General features: G+C 45.8%; 1 protein-coding gene across 1 annotated transcript in view; it reads right to left on the minus strand.

The window, feature by feature from the left end:
• IFT27 (intraflagellar transport 27) overlaps positions 1 to 20,667 on the minus strand; it is a 153,875-nt gene that overhangs the window by 21,084 nt on the left and 112,124 nt on the right. Inside the window, exon 6 of the mRNA XM_078657759.1 lies at positions 1,777 to 1,886. Within this exon, the coding sequence (XP_078513885.1) occupies positions 1,777 to 1,886 (110 nt within the window). The remainder of the gene's footprint in view (positions 1 to 1,776; positions 1,887 to 20,667) is intronic.

Here is a 20,667-nt window from a genome sequence, read left to right on the forward strand (position 1 = left end):
CATAAATTACAATCACAATACAGTTTACCCGATTCATTCTTTAATGAATATCTTTTAATATCAACAGTTTTGCCCTCCTATCTATCCTCCAATAATTTCCCGTTAACTTCTCCCTTACTTACTTCTTCCTCACTGTTATATAGTGTTTCTCAGGAGCATAGACCTAAGGTTGCCTTTATTGATAAGATGTTGTAATTCCCTGTAACTGAACGTCATACATCTCATGGTGAATTACTCTGGGAAGCAGACTTATCTTTGTCATTCCCTATCTCTGCTTGGGATAAAGTCTGGCTCAAGTTATTCAAAACTTCTATTTCCGCACAAATTACTCAATCCCTTTACTTTATTTACAGTAGAGCTGTTATTACCCCTGTTTAAATATCCAAGTTTTCCGCTACTTTCTCATCCCTATGTTAGTCTTGTTCTGAATCTACTGGGACTTTAGTTCATCAGCTTTATGACTGTTCTAATGTATTAACGTTTTGGCAATCTATTTGGGCTAAATGTATGACAATATTTCAATGTAATATTCCAACAACATTACAAAATGTTTTTCTAGGTTCCTCCTCACCTGATTTTGATGTTCCTAATCATATTACTTTGTTGTTTGATTTATTTATCGCTATTGCATTTAAAGTGATTTTGTCCTGCTGGAAAGAAAATTCTAAATTATCATTATTAACTTGGTGGAACTATATTTGTAACGAACACAGAATTGCTACTGTTTCTTCTCTTACTCTTTCTCAGAAAATGAAATCTGACCTCATTTGGCTACCTTTTACTTCCTATCTTTCTACTCATGCACCAGCATCTTAATTTCATACTTTTCCCTAATTTTCTCTCTCTCTTCCTTTCTTTTCTTCTATCCTTTTCTTTTTCACCTCTTTTTTATCTTCTCTTTTATAGAATTATTTGGTCATATTTTTATTTTTAATTAATTGTTATATTTTATTCATAAAGTGTTCATTTGATTACTATATATGCTCTTTTTCTGAAAACGTAATAAAAAATTATTTAACAAAAAAAAAAGAAATTTGCTCCAAGCATTGGGGTAATCTTAAGGGAGCACATGCCAAATGTTGCCACCCAGATCTTTGTGGAATGGCTCTATACAATTTAGCAGGCCGGAAAATAGGCAGACAGGGTGGGTCTGTAGCACTTTATCAGCCTTAAATAGCCATATATATATATATATATATGTATGTATTTTTAGGACAGAAAGGTAGCCAGAGTAACAAAAATGAACTGAATATATGAGAGGTGGAGGAGGACCATTCATTTAAGTGAGTGGTGTTGCGTAGAGTGAGACTTCCCATTTAATCCAAAGTAAGAAAGAGGCCCTCTCTTGTAGCTGAAATGAGATAAAGCCACCATCTTAAAAGGGAACTGATTGTATGAGCCCTGTCTCGACAACTGGCTACAACAACGCTGTTCTTTAGAGTGGGAGCAACAGAATGACTACCTCAGTAACCCAGTGTGAAGCGAAGAATGTCTCTTTAGGATGGAGAGAGTGGAAACTGAGTGCAACAGATTGACTTTGCTTTTAACACAAAGTGAAGAGGCTGCCTCCTTAAGTGATGTAGGTACAGTATACAGACTTGTGCGGTCTCATTGCACAACAGAGGCACAGCCCAATTTAAACAGAATGAGAAAGCGGTCCACTATCTAAAGAAATAAAGAGAGGGAGGAAGAGAAAGCACTTGGGAAATGGAATGCATTAATCACAGGATACATTACAGCTGCTGCCTGGAGATGTTCTCCCTCAACAATACTCACTGCAGAGGTTTCGATATACTCCATGCTATGCTGTGCTGCCCACTCCTCCGCCTGTTGGCGCCCCACGACTCTTCGCCCATCAAGGTCAGACTTGTTACCAACCAGCACTCCTGCAGAGGAAGGCGAGACTCTCAGAGCAGCAAGCAACTGCATGAAAGAGAAGTGTTCTTCCACAGGAAGGTCAAGGCAAAAGAGAGGAATCCATGACACCAGATTATGTACACGCAGGAGCAACTTAGATCCAACAAACATTCTGCACTGTCAGTTGATTCACATGCTCAGAAAATTCCCAGTCTTTGGGGGGGGTAGAAAGAGTAATCGACACATTTTAGGCCTAAACATCATAAAGAGGTGCCACTTTGCGTCTTCACCATCATAGAAGCCAAAATGTCTATACAAAGATTTGTATATGAAAAGTTTTGTGAAGTTTATAAGTGTAACAATTTAACAAATCTGCAAAGATTTGTTAATTTAACTTGTGGGAGAACATTTATGTATAAAAATCTTTTTTGCAGAATATTTTTTTCTGGAAAAAGTTTTTTTTCTAAAAGGGACAGGACAACAATTTTGTGCAACAAAAAGCCAACCAACTGAGCCAACTCAAGCAGATATTTCCAAATATAATCCCTGGTATAGTTCCTTTCACAAAACATATTACCCATAACAATCACATCACTAATGTTAAAATTTATCAAGCCAGGAGCGTCGCCATAGCCACATACGGGAGTGAGCTGTGGGGGTACGCCAGAGTTGAAGGTATACAGGTGGCTGAAAATATTTTCTTAAAACATCTGCTGGGGTCCCACAAGGGACATCACATTTCTCCATTCATGGAGAAACTGGTGTTCAATATATCAGCGACACTATTGGATTGCGCCCCCTGCTCTTCTGGCTAAAAAGCAGGCTGAACAAAGATCTCGGTCTCACACACAAAATCTACAGGGATTTGCTGAAACTGGACCATATGTCTGCAATACCTTGGGCCAAATACCTAAAGAGCTCTTTCAACGAGCTGGGATGCCCGGATCTTTTTTTAACTCCAGAGTGTATAACTAATGAAGATGTGGCCTTTGTAAAGGGATCCTATCTAGTGTGTCAGCAGATTAAGCGGGAGGAGCAGGAACTCCAAAAATCTGGAGTGCGTAGACACCTAATGCTTAAAACCTCCCCAGGAATGGAGCAGTACCTTGCATGGCCTCTCTCAATGCACGAAAGAATCCTGCTAGTAAGGTTTAGATTGGACTATTTCCACCTCTTACTGGCAGTACCTAAAGGGAGCCTTAAAGGACAGGTGCTAGCACCCTGTGGCTGCGACAACCTGTCTCCACAGGATCTGCTACACTTTGTCCTTTTCTGTGATTTTTCTGTGGCCCCCTGCAGACTGTTTTTAAAATCTCTTTAAAAAAACCTCAATTTTACACAGACACGCCCAGCGTTGTTTTACCTGCAACTGTTAAAACCCGATTGCATACCGTTGATTTTAGGGTTCTTAAAACATTCAATAAGATACAGAAAAAGTCTGGACTGAAACTGACTTGGATAATAATATACTACTATGAATGGTTTTTAAGCGGTTTTTATACTCTTATTTACCCATGAATTTACGGAACCTGACCTGTTATGCCTACTTTTTAAAGTGTATGCTTAATTGTGTAAATGTAACTTTTATGCTTTTCATTGGAAGCCGAATAAAGTTGAACTGATGATGATGATGATGATGACTAATGTTAGCCTAAAATATGGAAAAGATACAGTAGATTTAAAAAAAGGGGGTGTCCAGTGTGCGTTTTAAAATATAGCTGTACAAAAAGCAGATGATAAGACAGAGATGATCTCCTAGTAGTTTCTTCTCTCAATAGGGGATCAAAAGGTGGTGATGAAATGTATCAATACTTTTGGTCTTGATGAATTAACTATTAGGAAGATCAATAATGTGCTGTGTTATTCTTCAATCCAATATTAGTTTTAGGGATATGCTAGGCCTCAATCTATCCATCCATCACATTACAAGATCATAAAAAGATATCCTGATCAAAAGTAATTTTGGAAAGTGATGTTGCTAAAATGTTGTTGCAACAAATAAGGCTTTTTCCATTGCCAGAAGTATAAATTAGTAATGATAAATTCACATACGCGGCTATATTTACTTAGAGTTTGTTAGAAACAAATTGAATTCACGTGGCACCCTTTTGTTTGCTTAGTGAGGGTCCTTGCTCTAGGAGGTATGCTTGCAACACTATTTCTTTCCCCTTAAAAATATACAGAAACATTTTTTTGTTTTTAAACTCTTTATTCGCAACTGTACAGTAGTATCATCATCAAATCATTTACACTTATTACGCAGTACAGTCTTTTTCTCGTTTTCTCCCCAACCAAACATGTCGGTTATTTATAATTACAGCGTGGTGTAAATGTCGTAAATAAAAGATAACAGAAGTGCAGAATACCATACTCTTTCCCAACATACTTTTCTATGGAAGCGCATGCATGTGCATTTTACACAGTACAGCTTATTATCATCCAATCTAGCAACCAACAACGTAAAGGATCAAACCCCCGAGATCCTCCCTCCCCATAACTCCCACCCTAGCCCCGTACGTCTCATGATAAGTCCAGAATGTAACCCTCCGTTCTAATGATATAAGACTACCTCAGCGTATAATAAGTTTACAGAAACTACACCTGTGCGTCTGCGGGCTTTTGTTCCCCTATTTATTTATTTATTATTTTTTTTTCATTTGTATGGCGCACAGCTACCCAAAAAGGGTTTCCCGGCGCCGATGATTCTTCTATGAACAGGGGAAACGGTGAAGCATGGGGATTTATTTCTGGAAGAGCCAGGTCTTTATATTCTTTCTGAAACTGGCGTAATTTTCTTCCTTTCGGATATTAGGGGGAAGTTTGTTCCACAAGGAGGGCCCTAATACAGAAAAAGATCTACCTCCTATTCTTGCCAGTTTGAATCTCGGGGTCGAAAAGTTTGCTGCGGTAAGAGAACGCAGTTCTCTGCCCGGGGTGTAGGGGGTCGCTAAGGATAGAAGATACTTGGGTGCTGTGCCGGATTTTATCCTAAACATGTAGCTCAGGGCTTTGAACCTGATCCGGTTCTCTACCCTGAGCCAATGTAGGTCCTTCAAATGTTTGGACACACTAGCCGTTTTAGGAATTTTACAGAGTAATCTTGCAGCCGAGTTTTGGACTAGCTGTAAGCGTTTGATGACTGCTTGATTCGAACCCAGATAGAGAATGTTGCCGTAGTCAAGCCGAGATGTAATTAAGGTATTGACTACGGTCTTTTGTGTTGCAGGGGGCAGCATCCAGAGGATTTTTCTCAACCATTTCAAGATGGTGAGGCAGATGCCTACTACTTTGTTAGCTTGAAGTTTCATCGAAAGAGTATTATCGATGGTGACCCCAAGATTTCTAACGTGAGTAGCAGGGATGGGGATATTGCCTAGCTCCGTGGGCCAATGGGAGGCATTCCATAGATGTTTATTTTTCCCCAAGAGGAGGATTTCAGTTTTTTCACCGTTCAGCTTCAGCTGGTTTGTAGACATCCAGCTAAAGATTTTTCCTAGCCCTAATTTAAGGATGGATGGAGCCGTTGGTTTGGACTCTGACAGTGAGAAGACGATCTGAGAGTCGTCAGCATATGTCATCAGGGTGAGTCCCGCCCTGTCTGCCAAATCTGCCAGGGGTCTAAGGTACAAATTGAAAAACAGAGGGCTTAGAATGGAACCCTGGGGTACACCGTGCAGGGTACTAAACGTGTCCGAACAGGCGATGGGGGATGAGATCTGAAAGGTTCTCTGGGACAAGAAAGACTCAATCCATTTGAGCGCTTTGCCCTGTATACCGTTTCTCTCAAGCGTGGCCAGGAGTTTGGCGTGGGAGATGGTATCGAATGCCGCACTCAAATCAAGCAGAATGAGTGCGACTGTCTGGCCATCATCAAGGAGCTTCCTGATGGTTTCGGTTACTCCCAGCAGAGCAGTTTCGGTGGAAAAACCCGCTCTGAAGCCTGACTGAGACGGGTGGAGGAGCGAATTTTCTTCGGTGAAGAGAGTGAGGGCAGAGTGGATGTGTCTTTCAAGTAATTTTGAAAAAATGGGGAGGAGTGAAATGGGTCGGTAGTTTGCAGGTAATTCCGGGTCTGCAGAGTGTTTTTTCAAAAGTGGGCATACCATCGCATGTTTCCAGATTGATGGTACTATGGAGAGCTGAAGGGAGGAATTAAGGCTTTCCGCAATGACGGTTAAAGCTGGGTCATCCAGTTGTCTGAAAACAGAGGCGGGTAATGGATCGCAGGGGGAACCAGATTTGACAGTTTTAAGAGTGGATTTCAATGATTCCAGGGTGAATTGGGGCCAGTGGTCAAGGGTATTAGAGTTTGTTGACCGCAGGGGCATTTCCTCACTAGGATCATGACCAGGGGTGTTCCTGGTGATGTCGGAGATGATTTTTTCAATTTTATCGGTAAAGAAAGACGCAAGGGCTTGGCATTTTGTTTTATCCAGAGGGCGAGTTATAGCAGCCGTGTTTGCGCCGGCAAGGTCTTTGACTGTATTAAACAGCGTTCTTGCCTTGTTTGGCGCCGTGTCAATGGCCTTTGCCACATAGGAGGCACGCGCTTTGGCACATGCAGAGTGATACTCATTTCTGGCTTTGTGGTATGCCACTTTTTTGTCATGAGCATAGTCTTTGCGCCACTTCCTTTCTAGAACTTTACATTTTGATTTTTCAATTTTTAGATTTTCATTGAACCATGGTGCTGGGGGACGGTGGATGTTACTCTTTAGACGAGAGAGGGGGAGGCAGTTCTCACTGGCCTTTTCAAGCGTGAGTGGATGTGGCTATACTTTCCATATCATGGCCAAAGGTCGGGGGAAGTATGGCTAGTGTATTATTAAATTTTTCAACATCTAGCCTCTTCCAATTTCTCATGGAAGATATGGGGCAGGGGTTGTTTGGTTTCGAGGGTAGTGGCAGTTTTAGACAGAATTGAACAAGGCAATGGTCTGACCAGCTAGTAGGGGACGTATTTAGCCATTTCAGTTCAGGGATATTGGAAAAGATAGGGTCCAACAAGTGTCCTGCCCTGTGAGTAGGCCCAGAGTTGAGTAGTGTTAGATTCAATGCTACTAGGTCATCCATTAAATTGTTGCAAGTCACATTAGCAGGGTCGTCAAAATGTAGATTTAAATCTCCCAAAAGGGAAAAGTTTTTAGAGGAGAGATGGAAAGGAGTGATGAAATTAGCCAGGTTTGCTGCCCACGAATTGGCATTCCCAGGAGGTCTGTATATTAGGATGCCTGAGACTGTAAAGTTGGGGGTCAGGGTCAATTTGAACGACGCCGCTTCACAGTCTGGGATATTAACGGGTTCAAACGTGCATGTAAAGTCTCTATTGAAGATAATAGCAATTCCCCCGCCCACTTGACCTTTGCGATCTTTCCTAACTATGGCATAGTTAGGTGGGAGAGCCGTGGCTATATCAGGACCCGCACTTTCGTGCAGCCAAGTTTCCGTTAAAAATAGAGCACTGGGTTTGTTGTCAAATAGGAGATGAAAAATATCAAATTTGTGCTGCGGTAGCGACCTACAGTTGATACTGCAGAACGTGAAGCATTGGGCCCCTAGTTTAGGTCGTAATTTAGGAGTTTGGTTGTGGTGATCGGGCTCCGGGTAGGGTTGATGATTAGAGAGAGTGAAGCACATACCTACAAACCATGTGTTATTCTTCCATTCACATTCCATCTACCTGCGATATTGCCATCTCCGTCCCCTCCAGTTCTAACAGCATGACTTCCCAGTCCTGCGACATGGGATGCTTCCTTTGTCCCCTCTCCTCTTCCCGTCTCAACACTGTGCCCTCTGCCCTGCCCCATTTTATCATATCAGACTGCCACATGGATACTCTGGGTGGTCTGGGTGACTTCCACCTCATCGTTATAACTCTTATTGCTAGTAACAGGGCCAGGTCTAGAAACTTCAATTTAGCTTTTTGTTGCTTACAACGTTTACGGGATCCCACCAAACAATATAGGGCATCTTCTGGGACCGGCAGGGAAGTTACTGTACGTAGTATCTGGCAAATCCCTCCCCAGTAACTACTCAGTTGCGGACATGCCCACAACATATGGAGAAAGCCAGCTTCATCCGCTTTGCAGCGTGGACAGCAGTGGGGGGAATCAGGGAACATTCAGTGTAATCTCTGTGGGGTAAGGTACGCCCTGTGAAGCACCATGACCTGTATGAATTTAAATTTAACGTTCCTCGACACCCTCCTGGGATGCTCAAGACCATCTGCCAAACCTTTTCTGGCATCACCTCTCCCGTGTCCTATTCCCACGTGTCTCTAAGTGTGGTGAGTGGGATCGCTGCATGTTCCCTGATCCCCATATATAGCCATCATACTAGGTGGCCTCCCGCTCCCATGAGGTATAGCAAGTGGACCAATTTGTGTCTCGTAGGTCGAAGTCTCTGAGGAGCCCAGGTGCGTCGTATGTAGTGGGATACCGCAGCGTGTAGCAGGTACATTCTCTGGGGAGCACCCGTGGCCTGCAGAAAGGAATCGTGATCCATCAGAGTGTCATCCCCAAAGAAGGCGCCCACATCTTCCACCCCAGCTTCTACCCAGGGTCGTAGTCTATACTGTGTAAGTCTGCTCTGAGTTGTCGGGATGCCTAACAGGGGGATGTGTTCCTCAAAGGGCACTGTGGTTGAAGTGTACGCCAGCTCCTTCCTCCAGCACATCAGGGCCGTGCTCAAGAGGGGGTGGCAATCCGGGGGGAGCCTGCCCCTAGGCAACAACAAGGAGTGCAATTCTCCCCGCGCTAGCCGGTCTGTTGTGAAGTCGATTTCGTGTAGGTTCCTACCCGCTACCCATCGTGCAAGCCACTGGAGCTGACTGGCGTAGTAATACCCTCTAAGGTCAGGCACCCCTAGGCCTCCCGATCTAGTCCCCAGTTGGTGTTTTCTGAGACTGATACGTCTGCGTCCAGTACCCCAGATAAGACTTATCAGGATCGTATTCAATGTGTTAAATATCTGTTGTGGGAGAATGACTGGCAGATTAACGAAATAATATAGCATGCGGGGGAGCAGGACCATCTACGATATGGCGATCCTACCCATGATGGATAGGGGCAAGGACGTCCAAAATCCCACACTGCTGCGGAGGCTAGTGATAGCTCTTCTGACATTGGCCTCGATCTGGTCCTCTGGCAGTCTATACTCTCGTATGCCCAGGTATTTGAACGTAGTCTGGGCCACTGGGATCTGGTATCTCCCAAATTGGAGAAGGAGGGTGTGGTAGGTCTCCAAAATAGAAACCAGTGGACTTTCCCAGGTTAATGGCTAAGCCGGATACCTCTTCAAATAGGCTAAAGACATGCTCTATATCCGAAGGGTCCTCTTCAAGGTCACGAAAGTACAGCAAGATGTCATCTGCATATATGGATATTAGGTGATGTGTACCCCCTATTGAAATACTTCTCTGTTCCCCATGGGGCCGTAGAGTTATGGCTAAAGGCTCCAGTGCTAACACAAACAAAATCGGAGATAGGGGACAACCCTGCCGGGTGCCTGTCTATATTGGGTAGCTGTCCCAAATGTACCGACCTGTACGTGCACGAGCCGAGGGGTCTGTGTATAGTAGTCTTACCCATTTCAACAAGGAATCTGGGAAGCCAAAGCGCCGCAATGTTTCGAACATAAACGTCCATGACAGAGAGTCGAACGCCTGTTTCAGGTCCAGTGCTATACAGCCTGCCTGAGGATATTCCTGTGGTGTGGCAGTTATAAGGGCATGGAGTCGACGCGTGTTCTGGGATGTGCTCCTTCCCGGGAGAAAACCACATTGGTCCGGGTGAACCAAAGCAGAGAGATGGGGTTGAATCCGTAAGGCAATGGTCCTACTGAGGATCTTGTACTCCGTTGAGAGCATTGTTAGTCAATTCGAGTGTGTCCCTCCCCGGCTTGGGTATGGATATGACCAGGGCTTGCATCGTTGATATGGGCAATCGACCCTCCTCAAACGTCGCCTTATATACCTTTTCTAGGACAGGTACTAGGGCATCGGAGTTGGTCTGATAAAACTCTACTGGTAGCCCATCCAGTCCTGGCGTCTTGTTTCGATTAAGGGACCGTATGGCGGCCCGAATTTCCGGTTGTGTTATGGGGCTATCAACTTCTTTCTGGACAGCCTCAGATAGGGTCGGAAAAGGTATATCATGGAGGAACTCCGCCACTCGTCGTGGGTCCTCCATGGGGAAAGGGGAGTATAATGCATGCAAGTGGGCGTAGAATGCCCTGTTGATCCCGGTCTTTGTGTGGACTATGCTGCCCGATCCATCGCGTATTCGGGTAATCACCGGAGTGTCCGGACGATCTCGCACTAGACGGGCCATTAGGGTACCCGACCTGTCCGCTTCGGCATGTTGCCGGCGTAGGTATTCTCTATGATCAATGACCCTCAGCGTTTCCAGAACTTCTGCGTGGTCAATATTCCCTGCCTGTGGGTCACCTTGTTTCTCTGGGTGTATACTTGCTTCCCTCTCAAGTTTTTTCAGTCGGTTCTCTACTTCACAGAGTTTCTTGTGGATTTCTTGCCGGGCCCCCACCAACTGCCCAATGGCGGCACCCCGTACTACCACTTTCATGGCATCCTATACCACCAGATTGGACGTTGCGGAATCCCAGTTTGAGAAAATAACTGTATAAAGTATCGGACAGGGATGTTCGAAATGGGCCATCTTCCAAGAGTAGTGGGTTAAGTCTCCAGGTGGGCACCGGGAACGGTACTCTGCCCCAGAGGAGGTCAAGTATAAGTGGTCTGTGATCAGAGAAAGTTTTGGCTAGGTAATCCATGGTACCCGCCCTCGGCATTAGGGAACTGGAGCATAGAAATCTATCTATCTGTGTATGTAAGTTATGTACAGGGGAATAGTAAGAATACTTCTTGTGAGTCGGATGTAACTCTCGCCATGCATCAACTAGCCCCCATCCCGCAACCCAAGCCGCAAACACCTCAGTCAACTTTGTTACCCCAGCCATTTGTAAAGGGGGGTGCGACCTATCCAGACTCATGTCCAGCATCATGTTCCAGTCACCTCCCAGGATCCAGGGAACATCAATCCAATCCGACAATGCTCGACTCACCTTACCCAGAAATATCTCTTGGTCAAAGTTCGGGGCGTATATACTGCCAATAACTAACAATGTGCCATCTAACGTGCCTTTCACCATGATGTACCTCCCTTGATCATCCACCCTCCTTTCTATCTCTACAAAGGGCATCCCATGCCAAACCCAGATGGTCGCCCCCCTGGAAAAGGCAGGATAGGATGTGGAATATATAGTGCCCCTCCATCTCTTTCTCAGTGTCTGAGCTTCTAATGCTGTTAGGTGGGATTCCTGCAAAAATGTGATCTGCGCGTGTTGCCTCAGTAAAAACGCATGTATCCGGTGCCTTTTCTGAATCGCACCAATCCCACGCACATTCCAGGTGGTAAATCTATAGGATCCTGCTACTTCAGCCATTATCCCCTTCAATCTGATCTCGGAGCGTTAGTAGGACATTCCTAATGCATATTGTGAGAGTCAACCAGGAGACCGCTACATTCCCTTCCCTGAACAGAACTAACTTGGCGCAGCAAAGTAACAATGCTGAGCCGAACAGAAAAATCATGAACCTAATAATCCAAACACAATTGCTTTCGCCAGTGGGGGGGGGGGGGCTAGCGCTGCACTAATCATCTTAACTGCCAAACCGGGTGCCGCTGGCTCTACGGTAAGCCGGCCCAGGAGCCTTCTTTTCGGGAATATATTCCTAGTTACCGTCTGGAGGTCCTTGAAAAAGGGGTATATGAACCTATTGGGGTGCAGCCAGCCAGGGCGGCCCCACCCTTGGATTTCACGCTACGGAGAAGCGAGCCCGCCCCGACCCCCACCCCCTACAATCAGGGTAAGTACAGTTCCCCAGCCCCCCGGTACCTCCCTGTGCGCCACAGTCACAAGAAACATCCACTTATCACCAAAAGGATATCAAAAGTCCGCAAGTACTCAGTCCTTTGCAGGTCGGGCCCTGCATCTTGTTAATTGTCCAGCAAATCATCTGCCGCCCTAGGCGTGACGGTAGGGAACAAGACCACACTGTGTTCCGAGTCGTAGTGAATCGTGCTATCGTCTGTGTCTGTGTTGATTTTCTCCTGGTCTTCGCGAAAGTTGCCCACCATATCGATGACTACCAACTGGTCTTCTCTCTGTTGCTCCCGGGACGGGTAGCGTCGCTCTGATCTTCTTCCCGGGGCAGGGGTGTCCCTGTCGGCCTGTCCCGAGCCCCTCCTCGAGCCATCAGTGGACGTGTCCCGGGTAGCATCCTGGCTGCCATCAATACCCATTACTTCCAGCCATTCCTCCACGTCCGTGGGGCTCTCAAAGAAGTGCGTCTTCTTTTCATACACAATCTTCAGTCGAGCTGGGAATGAGTAGTTTCGGTCCTGTAACTCCAGTTCTGTAGTAGGGGTATCTCTGTTATACAGGGGATGCTAAGGGTCTGGAAAAGACTACGAACATACTCTGCACTCAGATGTAGTGTGGAAGAAGTAGTCATTATCAGGAGAGAGAAACAACAATGAAATCAAAAAGAAGTGTGAAAGTGTACCCATCAGCCCGCCCATTGACGGAATCTCATCATCTGGGTTTCTGTTGGAAACTGGTATCTACTAGTTACCTCTCTTAGGCATGTGCAGAGGAAATCTAGTGTGAGATCCACCAGTATATGAGATAGCCAGCAGGATGTGTTGGTGGTCTGAAAGGAAAAGAAAGTTGCAGTGCTCAAGAGGTGGGTGAAAGTGTAGGAATGTGATATTAAAAATGCCTGTTGTAATGCCAAAGTGCAACTTTATTAAGGGGGGTCAACATAACGGCAAGGTTAAAAACAAAGTGATGATAGTATGTGAAACAAATATTACTATCAGTTGTAGAGAGAATTGGTCAAAATGTTTCAGCCTAACAAGGCTTTCTTCAGGACCTATGTATTATACACTACTGCAACGGTGAAAGAAATAATATAGACCTACCAGTCAGTGATTATTGTGTGGTGGTCTCATATCATTGTGATAAGAACTCTCCTGTGAAGATAAACACACATCAAAACAAATATAAACATTTTAGAAACATTTGTTCGTGTGTGAATCAGCATTCAACATGTATTAGTTAAAACAACTCACCCATCAATTGTATGGTGGTGGCTTCACCTCGCCTGGCACTCGCTCAGGTTGAAGGGGCCCCGCTCTAGGAAAAGAGAGGTGGAGGGAAATGGAATGTGTAATTCATAATCATCTATTGAGACTCCCTCGCTCATCCACTATATGGAGTGGTGCATCTTGGATCGGCAATAAGCAGTAAAAAATGGAAATTCCAGCATTCCAAACTGTAGTTGTGTCATGATCTTTACGAGACATCTCAAAGTTGTGACAAATCGTGATCTGCTGAGTGGTACTATCCCTATGTAATGCAAAGCTAAACATGTCGGCATAGAGTAGTACGAAAAGGATGGAAAAAGGTTTAACATCGCCTGTTAACACGTACCAATGCAAAAAGGAAAAAGACGGATGAAAATAGCCTTTGCATCGCAGATCGGCACATGTTTTCTTAAAATTATGATACTAGGTGCCGAGATAGTATCGAAGCATTCCGCATGTTTGAGCAATCAGGTATAAATGCAGGAGTAGCGAAAAGCCGTCATTAAAAGCTAACGGCGGGACCTCATAGTACACCGGCGAATGACAAGAAATGGGCTGGTTAACATGAAAACGGTAAAAGGTAATGCAAATCTCCCGTAAAGAGAGTCACCAACCTGTCCGTCGTTGCCCCGGTCTGCCTTATGAGCCGAGGGGAAGGTGGTTAGTGTAGCGACTAGGTCCGGTTTAAATTAAAAGAATGCAGACCAGAAGGGAAGCGTGATATATGTGTAGTGATTGGTTCGTAGCTAGAACCGGCGCCCGGAAATGCACTTTCACAACCGGAAATGTCTGTAAACTAATCCCTTGAAAGATCACGATTTTGACATGCGGACCAGAAAGGGAACCATCTGAGTGAATAAAGATAGCGTTTATTACATAATGGTGAGTTTATGAGCTTACATATACAGCACTATCTATGAAACCATCCCCAGGGAGGTCGTTATATTGAGATGCGGACTAGACAGGTGAATTACGGTAGCATTTGCTACGTAATGATAGATTTATGAAGAGACCGGAAGGCAGACATGCAGAGCAGGATTAATAAGCAGGTTTATCAGGCGAAGCCTTGAAAAAGTGGTAAACAAGGCATCACTCCTGTGATTGGTCAGATTGAAAACACGTCTTTACTCAGGATTAAGACATGCGGACCAAGGAGAGACAATAGATCAGGCTGGATGCCGTGATGCGTGTAGGAACAAATTCCTATGAAAAACATAAAACACATATGGCCCAAGGAACAGTGGTGTCGAACAGGGCCATTAAGATGTAGGAAGACAAGCAATCAATCTCTACTGATGATTAATAATACGCATTTGAGGACACAGTCCCTAACTAGGGATGGTCAAAAGTATGTATATATACGGGATGATCAAAATGTATGCACATTCAGGGTGATCAAAAGAATACTCTCGACGACGAGAGCACTCAGAAGCTCATGCTGGCGGCCGCGTGTGTATTGTGATGCCATAGTCAAGCGGTCCTAGCATTGAAAGCGGTCCTGATATTCGGCAATGCACATCGGCCACTTGGTCTGATTCCCTGTCAAACGTCTCACAACATGTATATTCATGGATGGCAAAAAATGTAGTACACATATTATAATGTCAAGAATGTTGAATACTTTGTCTGTAACAAGCCGACTGTGGATGAAATGGGCAAATATGATGTATTAATGTGATGTACTCGCTGAATCACTATCAATACTAAGAGTAAGGAGGATTCATAATACATGATATATACTCTGGGGGGGAGCCGCAAATGGCTAGGTCATATCCTTTGTCGGTGTCGTCAGAGCTGGATCCATGCAATTTCATCATTGAGCCCCACAGTGTCGCATTTTAGTTTAAAAATCCATTTCTGTTCTTTGATGAACAGGTAATGAGAAATGTCGCTGATATGTGGGGGAATGAATGGCTGTTCAAGGACTAACCACACCATGTCGTCAGCAGAGTGTTTCATTGTCAGAAAATGGTTTGTGAGACGGGTGGCCTGTTTGTTACGCCTAATGGTACTTTAATGTTCTTGGATTCTCAGTTTCACCTTCCTCATCGTCATGCCTACATAGCGAAGGGAACAAGGACAGGTGATTAAGTAAATCACCCTCTCGCTGTTGCAGTTGGTATGACGTTTTAACAACCATGGGCGTGGCGTGCCAATATCAACTGTGAGTGTTTTTTTTTAGTCTGCGGGCACACTGAGCAATTGCCACATGGATGGTGGCCTTGAACCGGTGGAAGATTCCACAATGTTGGAATAGATTCTGATGGTGTGGACCGAGGTCTGGTGTGTACTAACTCATCTCTCAAATTTGAGCTTCTTCTGAACGAGAAGAGTGGAAATGGAATATTGTCTCCAACTGTGTTTAATATCCGCCAATTCCTTCGGATGATTTTCTGTACCATGGTCGAAGCTGTACTGAAGGTAGTGACGAAAGTCAAATTCTCCAACGGTGGTTTGGTGACAGGTGGTGCTAGTAACGCCTCTCGATGGTTGTTAGAAGCCCGTTTACATGATTTCTTCACTAAGGCACCGGTTCAAGGCCACCATCCATGTGGCAATTGCTCAGTGTGCCCGCAGACTAAAAAAACATACACAGTTGATATTGGCAAGCCACGCCCATGGTTGTTAAAACGTCATACCAACTGCAACAGCGAGAGGGTGATTTACTTAATCACCTGTCCTTGTTCCCTTCTCTATGTAGGCATGACGATGAGGAAGGTGAAACTGAGAATCCAAGAACATAAAAGTACCATTAGGCGTAACAAACATGCCACCCGTCTCACAAACCATTTTCTGACAATTAAACACTCTGCTGACAACATGGTGTGGTTAGTCCTTGAACAGCCATTCATTCCCCCACATATCAGCGACATTTCTCATTACCTGTTCATCAAAGAACAGAAATGGATTTTTAAACTAAAATGCGACACTGTGGGGCTGAACGATGAAATTGCATGGATCCAGCTCTGACGACACCGACAAAGGATATGACCCAGCCATTTGCGGCTCCCCCCAGAGTAGATATCATGTATTATGAATCCTCCTTACTCTTAGTATTGATAGTGATTCAGCGAGTACATCACAATAATACATCATATTTGCCCATTTCATCCGCAGTCAGCTTGTTACAGACAAGTATTCAACATTCTTGACATTATAATATGTGTACTTCATTTTTTGCCATCCATGAATATACATGTTGTGAGACGTTTGACAGGGAATCAGACCAAGTGGCCGATGTGTATCGCCGAATATCAGGACCGCTTTCAATGCTAGGACCGCTTGACTATGGCATCACAATACACACGCGGCCGCCAGCATGAGCTTCTGAGTGCTCTCGTCGTCGAGTATTCTTTTGATCACCCTGAATGTGCATACATTTTGATCATCCCGTATATATACATACTTTTGACCATCCCTAGTTAGGGACTGTGTCCTCAAATGCGTATTATTAATCATCAGTAGAGATTGATTGCTTGTCTTACTACATCTTAATGGCCCTGTTCGACACCACTGTTCCTTGGGCCATACGTCTTTTATGTTTTTCATAGGAATTTGTTCCTACACGCATCACAGCATCCAGCCTGATCTATTGTCTCTCCTTGGTCCGCATGTCTTAATCCTGAGTAAAGACGTGTTTTCAATCTGACCAATCACAGGAGTGATGCCTTGTTTACCACTTTTTCAAGGCTTCGCCTGATAAACCTGCTTCTTAATCCTGCTCTGCATGTCTGCCTTCCGGTCTCTTCATAAATCTATCATTACGTAGCAAGCAAATGCTACCGTAATTTACCTGTCTAGTCCACATCTCAATATAACGACCTCCCTAGGGATGGGTTCATAGACAGTGCTGATTATGTAAGCTCATAAACTCACCATTATGTAATAAACGCTATCTTTATTCACTCAGATGGTTCCCTTTCTGGTCCGCATGTCAAAATCGTGATCTTTCAAGGGATTGGTTTACAGACATTTCCGGTTGTGAAAGTGCATTTCCGGGCGCCGGTTCTAGCTACGAACCAATCACTACACATATATCACGCTTCCCTTCTGGTCCGCATTCTTTTAATTTAAGCCGGACCTAGTCGCTACACTAACCACCTTCCCCTCGGCTCATAAGTCAGACAGGGGCAACGACGGACAGGTTGGTGACTCTTTTTACGGGAGTTTTTCGCTACTTCTGCATTTATACCTGATTGCTCAAACATGCGGAATGCTTCGATACTATCTCGGCACCTAGTATTATAATTTTAAGAAAACATGTGCCGATCTGCGATGCAAAGGCTATTTTCATCCGTCTTTTTCCTTTTTGCATTGGTACGTGTTAACAGGCGATGTTAAACCTTTTTCCATCCTTTTTGTACTACTCTATGCCGACATGTTTAGCTTTGCATGACATAGGGATAGTACCACTCAGCAGATCACGATTTGTCACAACTTTGAGATGTCTCGTAAAGATCATGACACAACTACAGTTTGGAATGCTGGAATTTCCATTTTTTACTGTTTATTGCCGATCCAAGATGCACCACTCCATATAGTGGATGAGCGAGGGAGTCTCAATAGATGATTATGAATTACACATTCCATTTCCCTCCACCTCTCTTTTCCTAGAGCGGGGCCCCTTCAACCTGAGCGAGTGCCAGGCGAGGTGAAGCCACCCCCATACAATTGATGGGTGAGTTGTTTTAACTAATACATGTTGAATGCTGATTCACACACAAACAAATGTTTCTAAAATGTTTATATTTGTTTTGATGTGTGTTTATCTTCACAGGAGAGTTCTTATCACAATGATATGAGACCACCACACAATAATCACTGACTGGTAGGTCTATATTATTTCTTTCACTGTTGCAGTAGTGTATAATACATAGGTCCTGAAGAAAGCCTTGTTAGGCTGAAACATGTTGACCAATTCTCTCTACAACTGATAGTAATATTTGTTTCAGATACTATCATCACTTTGTTTTTAACCTTGCCGTTATGTTGACCCCCCTTAATAAAGTTGCACTTTGGCATTATAACAGGCATTTTTAATATCACTGTGGAAGGGGAGCGCCACTCACCTCGACCGGGCGGCGCCCGAGCAGGGATTTCATGAACGCTAACCCTCCTGCGTCCCCGACGACCAGGACTCCTCCTTTCTTTTTCTCCCTGCAGGAACCAGACCAACCGGCAGGACAGCGCACAAACCCGGATGCGGTTTCCCGTGACCCCAGAGACCCCGGAAGACCCGACCCGGAAGCGACCTTCCGTGAACCCGGAAGTCCCGGCCCCAACATCAGCCCGAGAAGCAGAAAAGCCGGCGACGAAGAGAGGAGAGCGTTCCAGGTAGCGGACTCGTGGCAGGAGACAGCGCGTAGTGGACCAGAGACGGAGAGCGGAAGGAGTGTGAGGAGCGACGACGAGGAAGCGGAGGACGTCTGGACCGAGGAGTGGTGGAGTCCTCAGGAGGTGGCTGGAGAGCGGCCGAGAGTTGCGGCGGGGCACGTGAGTACTCTGTTACCTCTGTAGTTATATGTAAATACCTGTATAGGAATACTTTGCACAGATAGATCACCCATTCACTGTATATATATACTTAGTAGTGTCACTGCACCCATATCTTGTACCATAGCCCCCCCCTCACTCACTTTGGCACGCTCTCCCCATTCCCATCTCTTCCCCCTTCCCTCTGAGCCCCTTTTCCGTCCCATCCTCACGTTCGTCTATGTCCCCTCACGACCCGGGTGTTGGCGATAGTGCTCCGACGGTCCAAGCCAAAAAGGACTAACCGCCCTGTCTCTCTGTTTCCTCCGAGGTTACACCGGACCCCCCTGATGACCAGAAGACGCCCCAGAAGACCCCATTGTCCTGTTGACGCACGGGAAAGACTCTACGGCTTCCGGTCTCCTACCCTCTCCAGTATCCGGATTACTAACATTCAATAAAAACAGCTACCATAGCAAAGTATATACGGCCTCCACGCCTGTTATTCCGGTCCGCACCAACCCCCAGTCCACACCTGGTGTCAGAAGTGGGATCCGGAAGCATGGAGGCCGCGGTAAAACAGCTAGCGGAAAGCCAGGAGCTTCTAGGGAAGATGATGAAGCGCTTCCTGAAAACGGCCGAAGACGATCGAGGCCAGCTCCACGACGTCCTAAAGGACCAGGGCTCCGTGCAGGATCGGGCCCTTGGGAAGCTCGCCGACGCCCTTGGGAAGCTCGCCGACGTCATGGGACAGCAGAGACCAGCGACCTCCTTGCCCTCTGTGGTCCTGCAGAAGTACGTCCCGGGAGAAGACCCGGATTTCTTCTTTACGAACTTCGAGCGTTTGGCACAAGCAGCGGCATGGCCAGTTGATCGCTGGGGTCACTACTTAGGGCCTCTGCTGACGGGGGAACTGCAGGCGGCCTACCAACAGGCCAACGTACAGGGACAGACACCTTATCAAGACATAAAGACCTGTATCTTAGAGAGGCTAGGGATCGACGATGAGACTTACAGAGTACGACTGCGACAATCTCGCGAAGGACCCCAAGAAACACCCCAAGCCTTATCATTCCGCATCCAGGATCTGACCAACCGCTGGCTGAAGCCTGCCACGGCCTCTAAAGAGGAAATCCTTTCCAAAATCTATTTGGAACAATTCCTGGCCTCACTCCACCCCGCCACCCAGAAATGGGTACGTCAGCACGCCCGTCTAACCCTAGACACCGCAGTGGAAATCGCAAGTGCCTACAGCTGAGCACAAGACTTCCAGAAGAAAGACAAACACCCTACCCGGATGCCCCACGGAAGTCATCCTCGGCCCCAAAGGCCGGCCGTGCCCCGAAAACCAGAACCCGTCCCCTTGTTTCCGTACCCGGTATTACCAAGACCCAGTCTCCCTGGCCCCCAATGCTACCACTGTGGAGGGCATGGACATATCGCCCGTTTCTGTCCACAGAAGGAAGAACCCATGGAGGTTGGACTGGCAAGGAACTTTGTGTGTCTTACCACGGATGCCAGTCCTCCTCCTTTCCGGTGTCCGGTGAAGATCGACGGCCACCCTATGATGGCCCTCGCCGATTCCGGTTGCAGACAAAGCGTTCTAAGGCCACAGGAGATGCCCAACTCTATTGGGCCTGTGTCCGGCATCGTGGACATTCAATGCGTACACGGCGATACCAAGAGGTATCCCACCACACGTGTCCAAGTACAGCACACCTCGGAAGAAGGAAGCCCTCTTACTGTAGGACTGGTGCCGAACCTACCGGAACAAGTGATCCTGGGTAGCGACTATAGTGGTCTTCTACGTCTGCTACAAGATGCTACGGACTCCCTGGAAAGATGGTGGTCCGAGGTTCCCTTTTCTCGGAACCCTCCTCCCCTAGAACCAACAACCAAAACCCTGAAGACGAGAGGTCAAAAGAAGAAAGAAAAAAGGACTCACACCACAGCCTATCCTGTCCAGGTGGACAACCATCCATGGGAATCCGATCGTGAATTTCGAGCTGCACAACAAGAGGACCCGGTACTACAGGACGCATGGGGGCGTGCCCTGGAAAACGAAGGCCCTTTACACGTATGTCCTTATTTCTTCAAAAGGAATGGTCTGTTGTACAGGAAAGGTGGACCCCAACAAGACCCTCAGCTACTCGTTCCCGGTCCCTTTCGC

This window comes from Lissotriton helveticus, chromosome 1_1 (assembly GCF_964261635.1).
Source record: "Lissotriton helveticus chromosome 1_1, aLisHel1.1, whole genome shotgun sequence".
Lineage (NCBI taxonomy): Eukaryota > Metazoa > Chordata > Amphibia > Caudata > Salamandridae > Lissotriton > Lissotriton helveticus.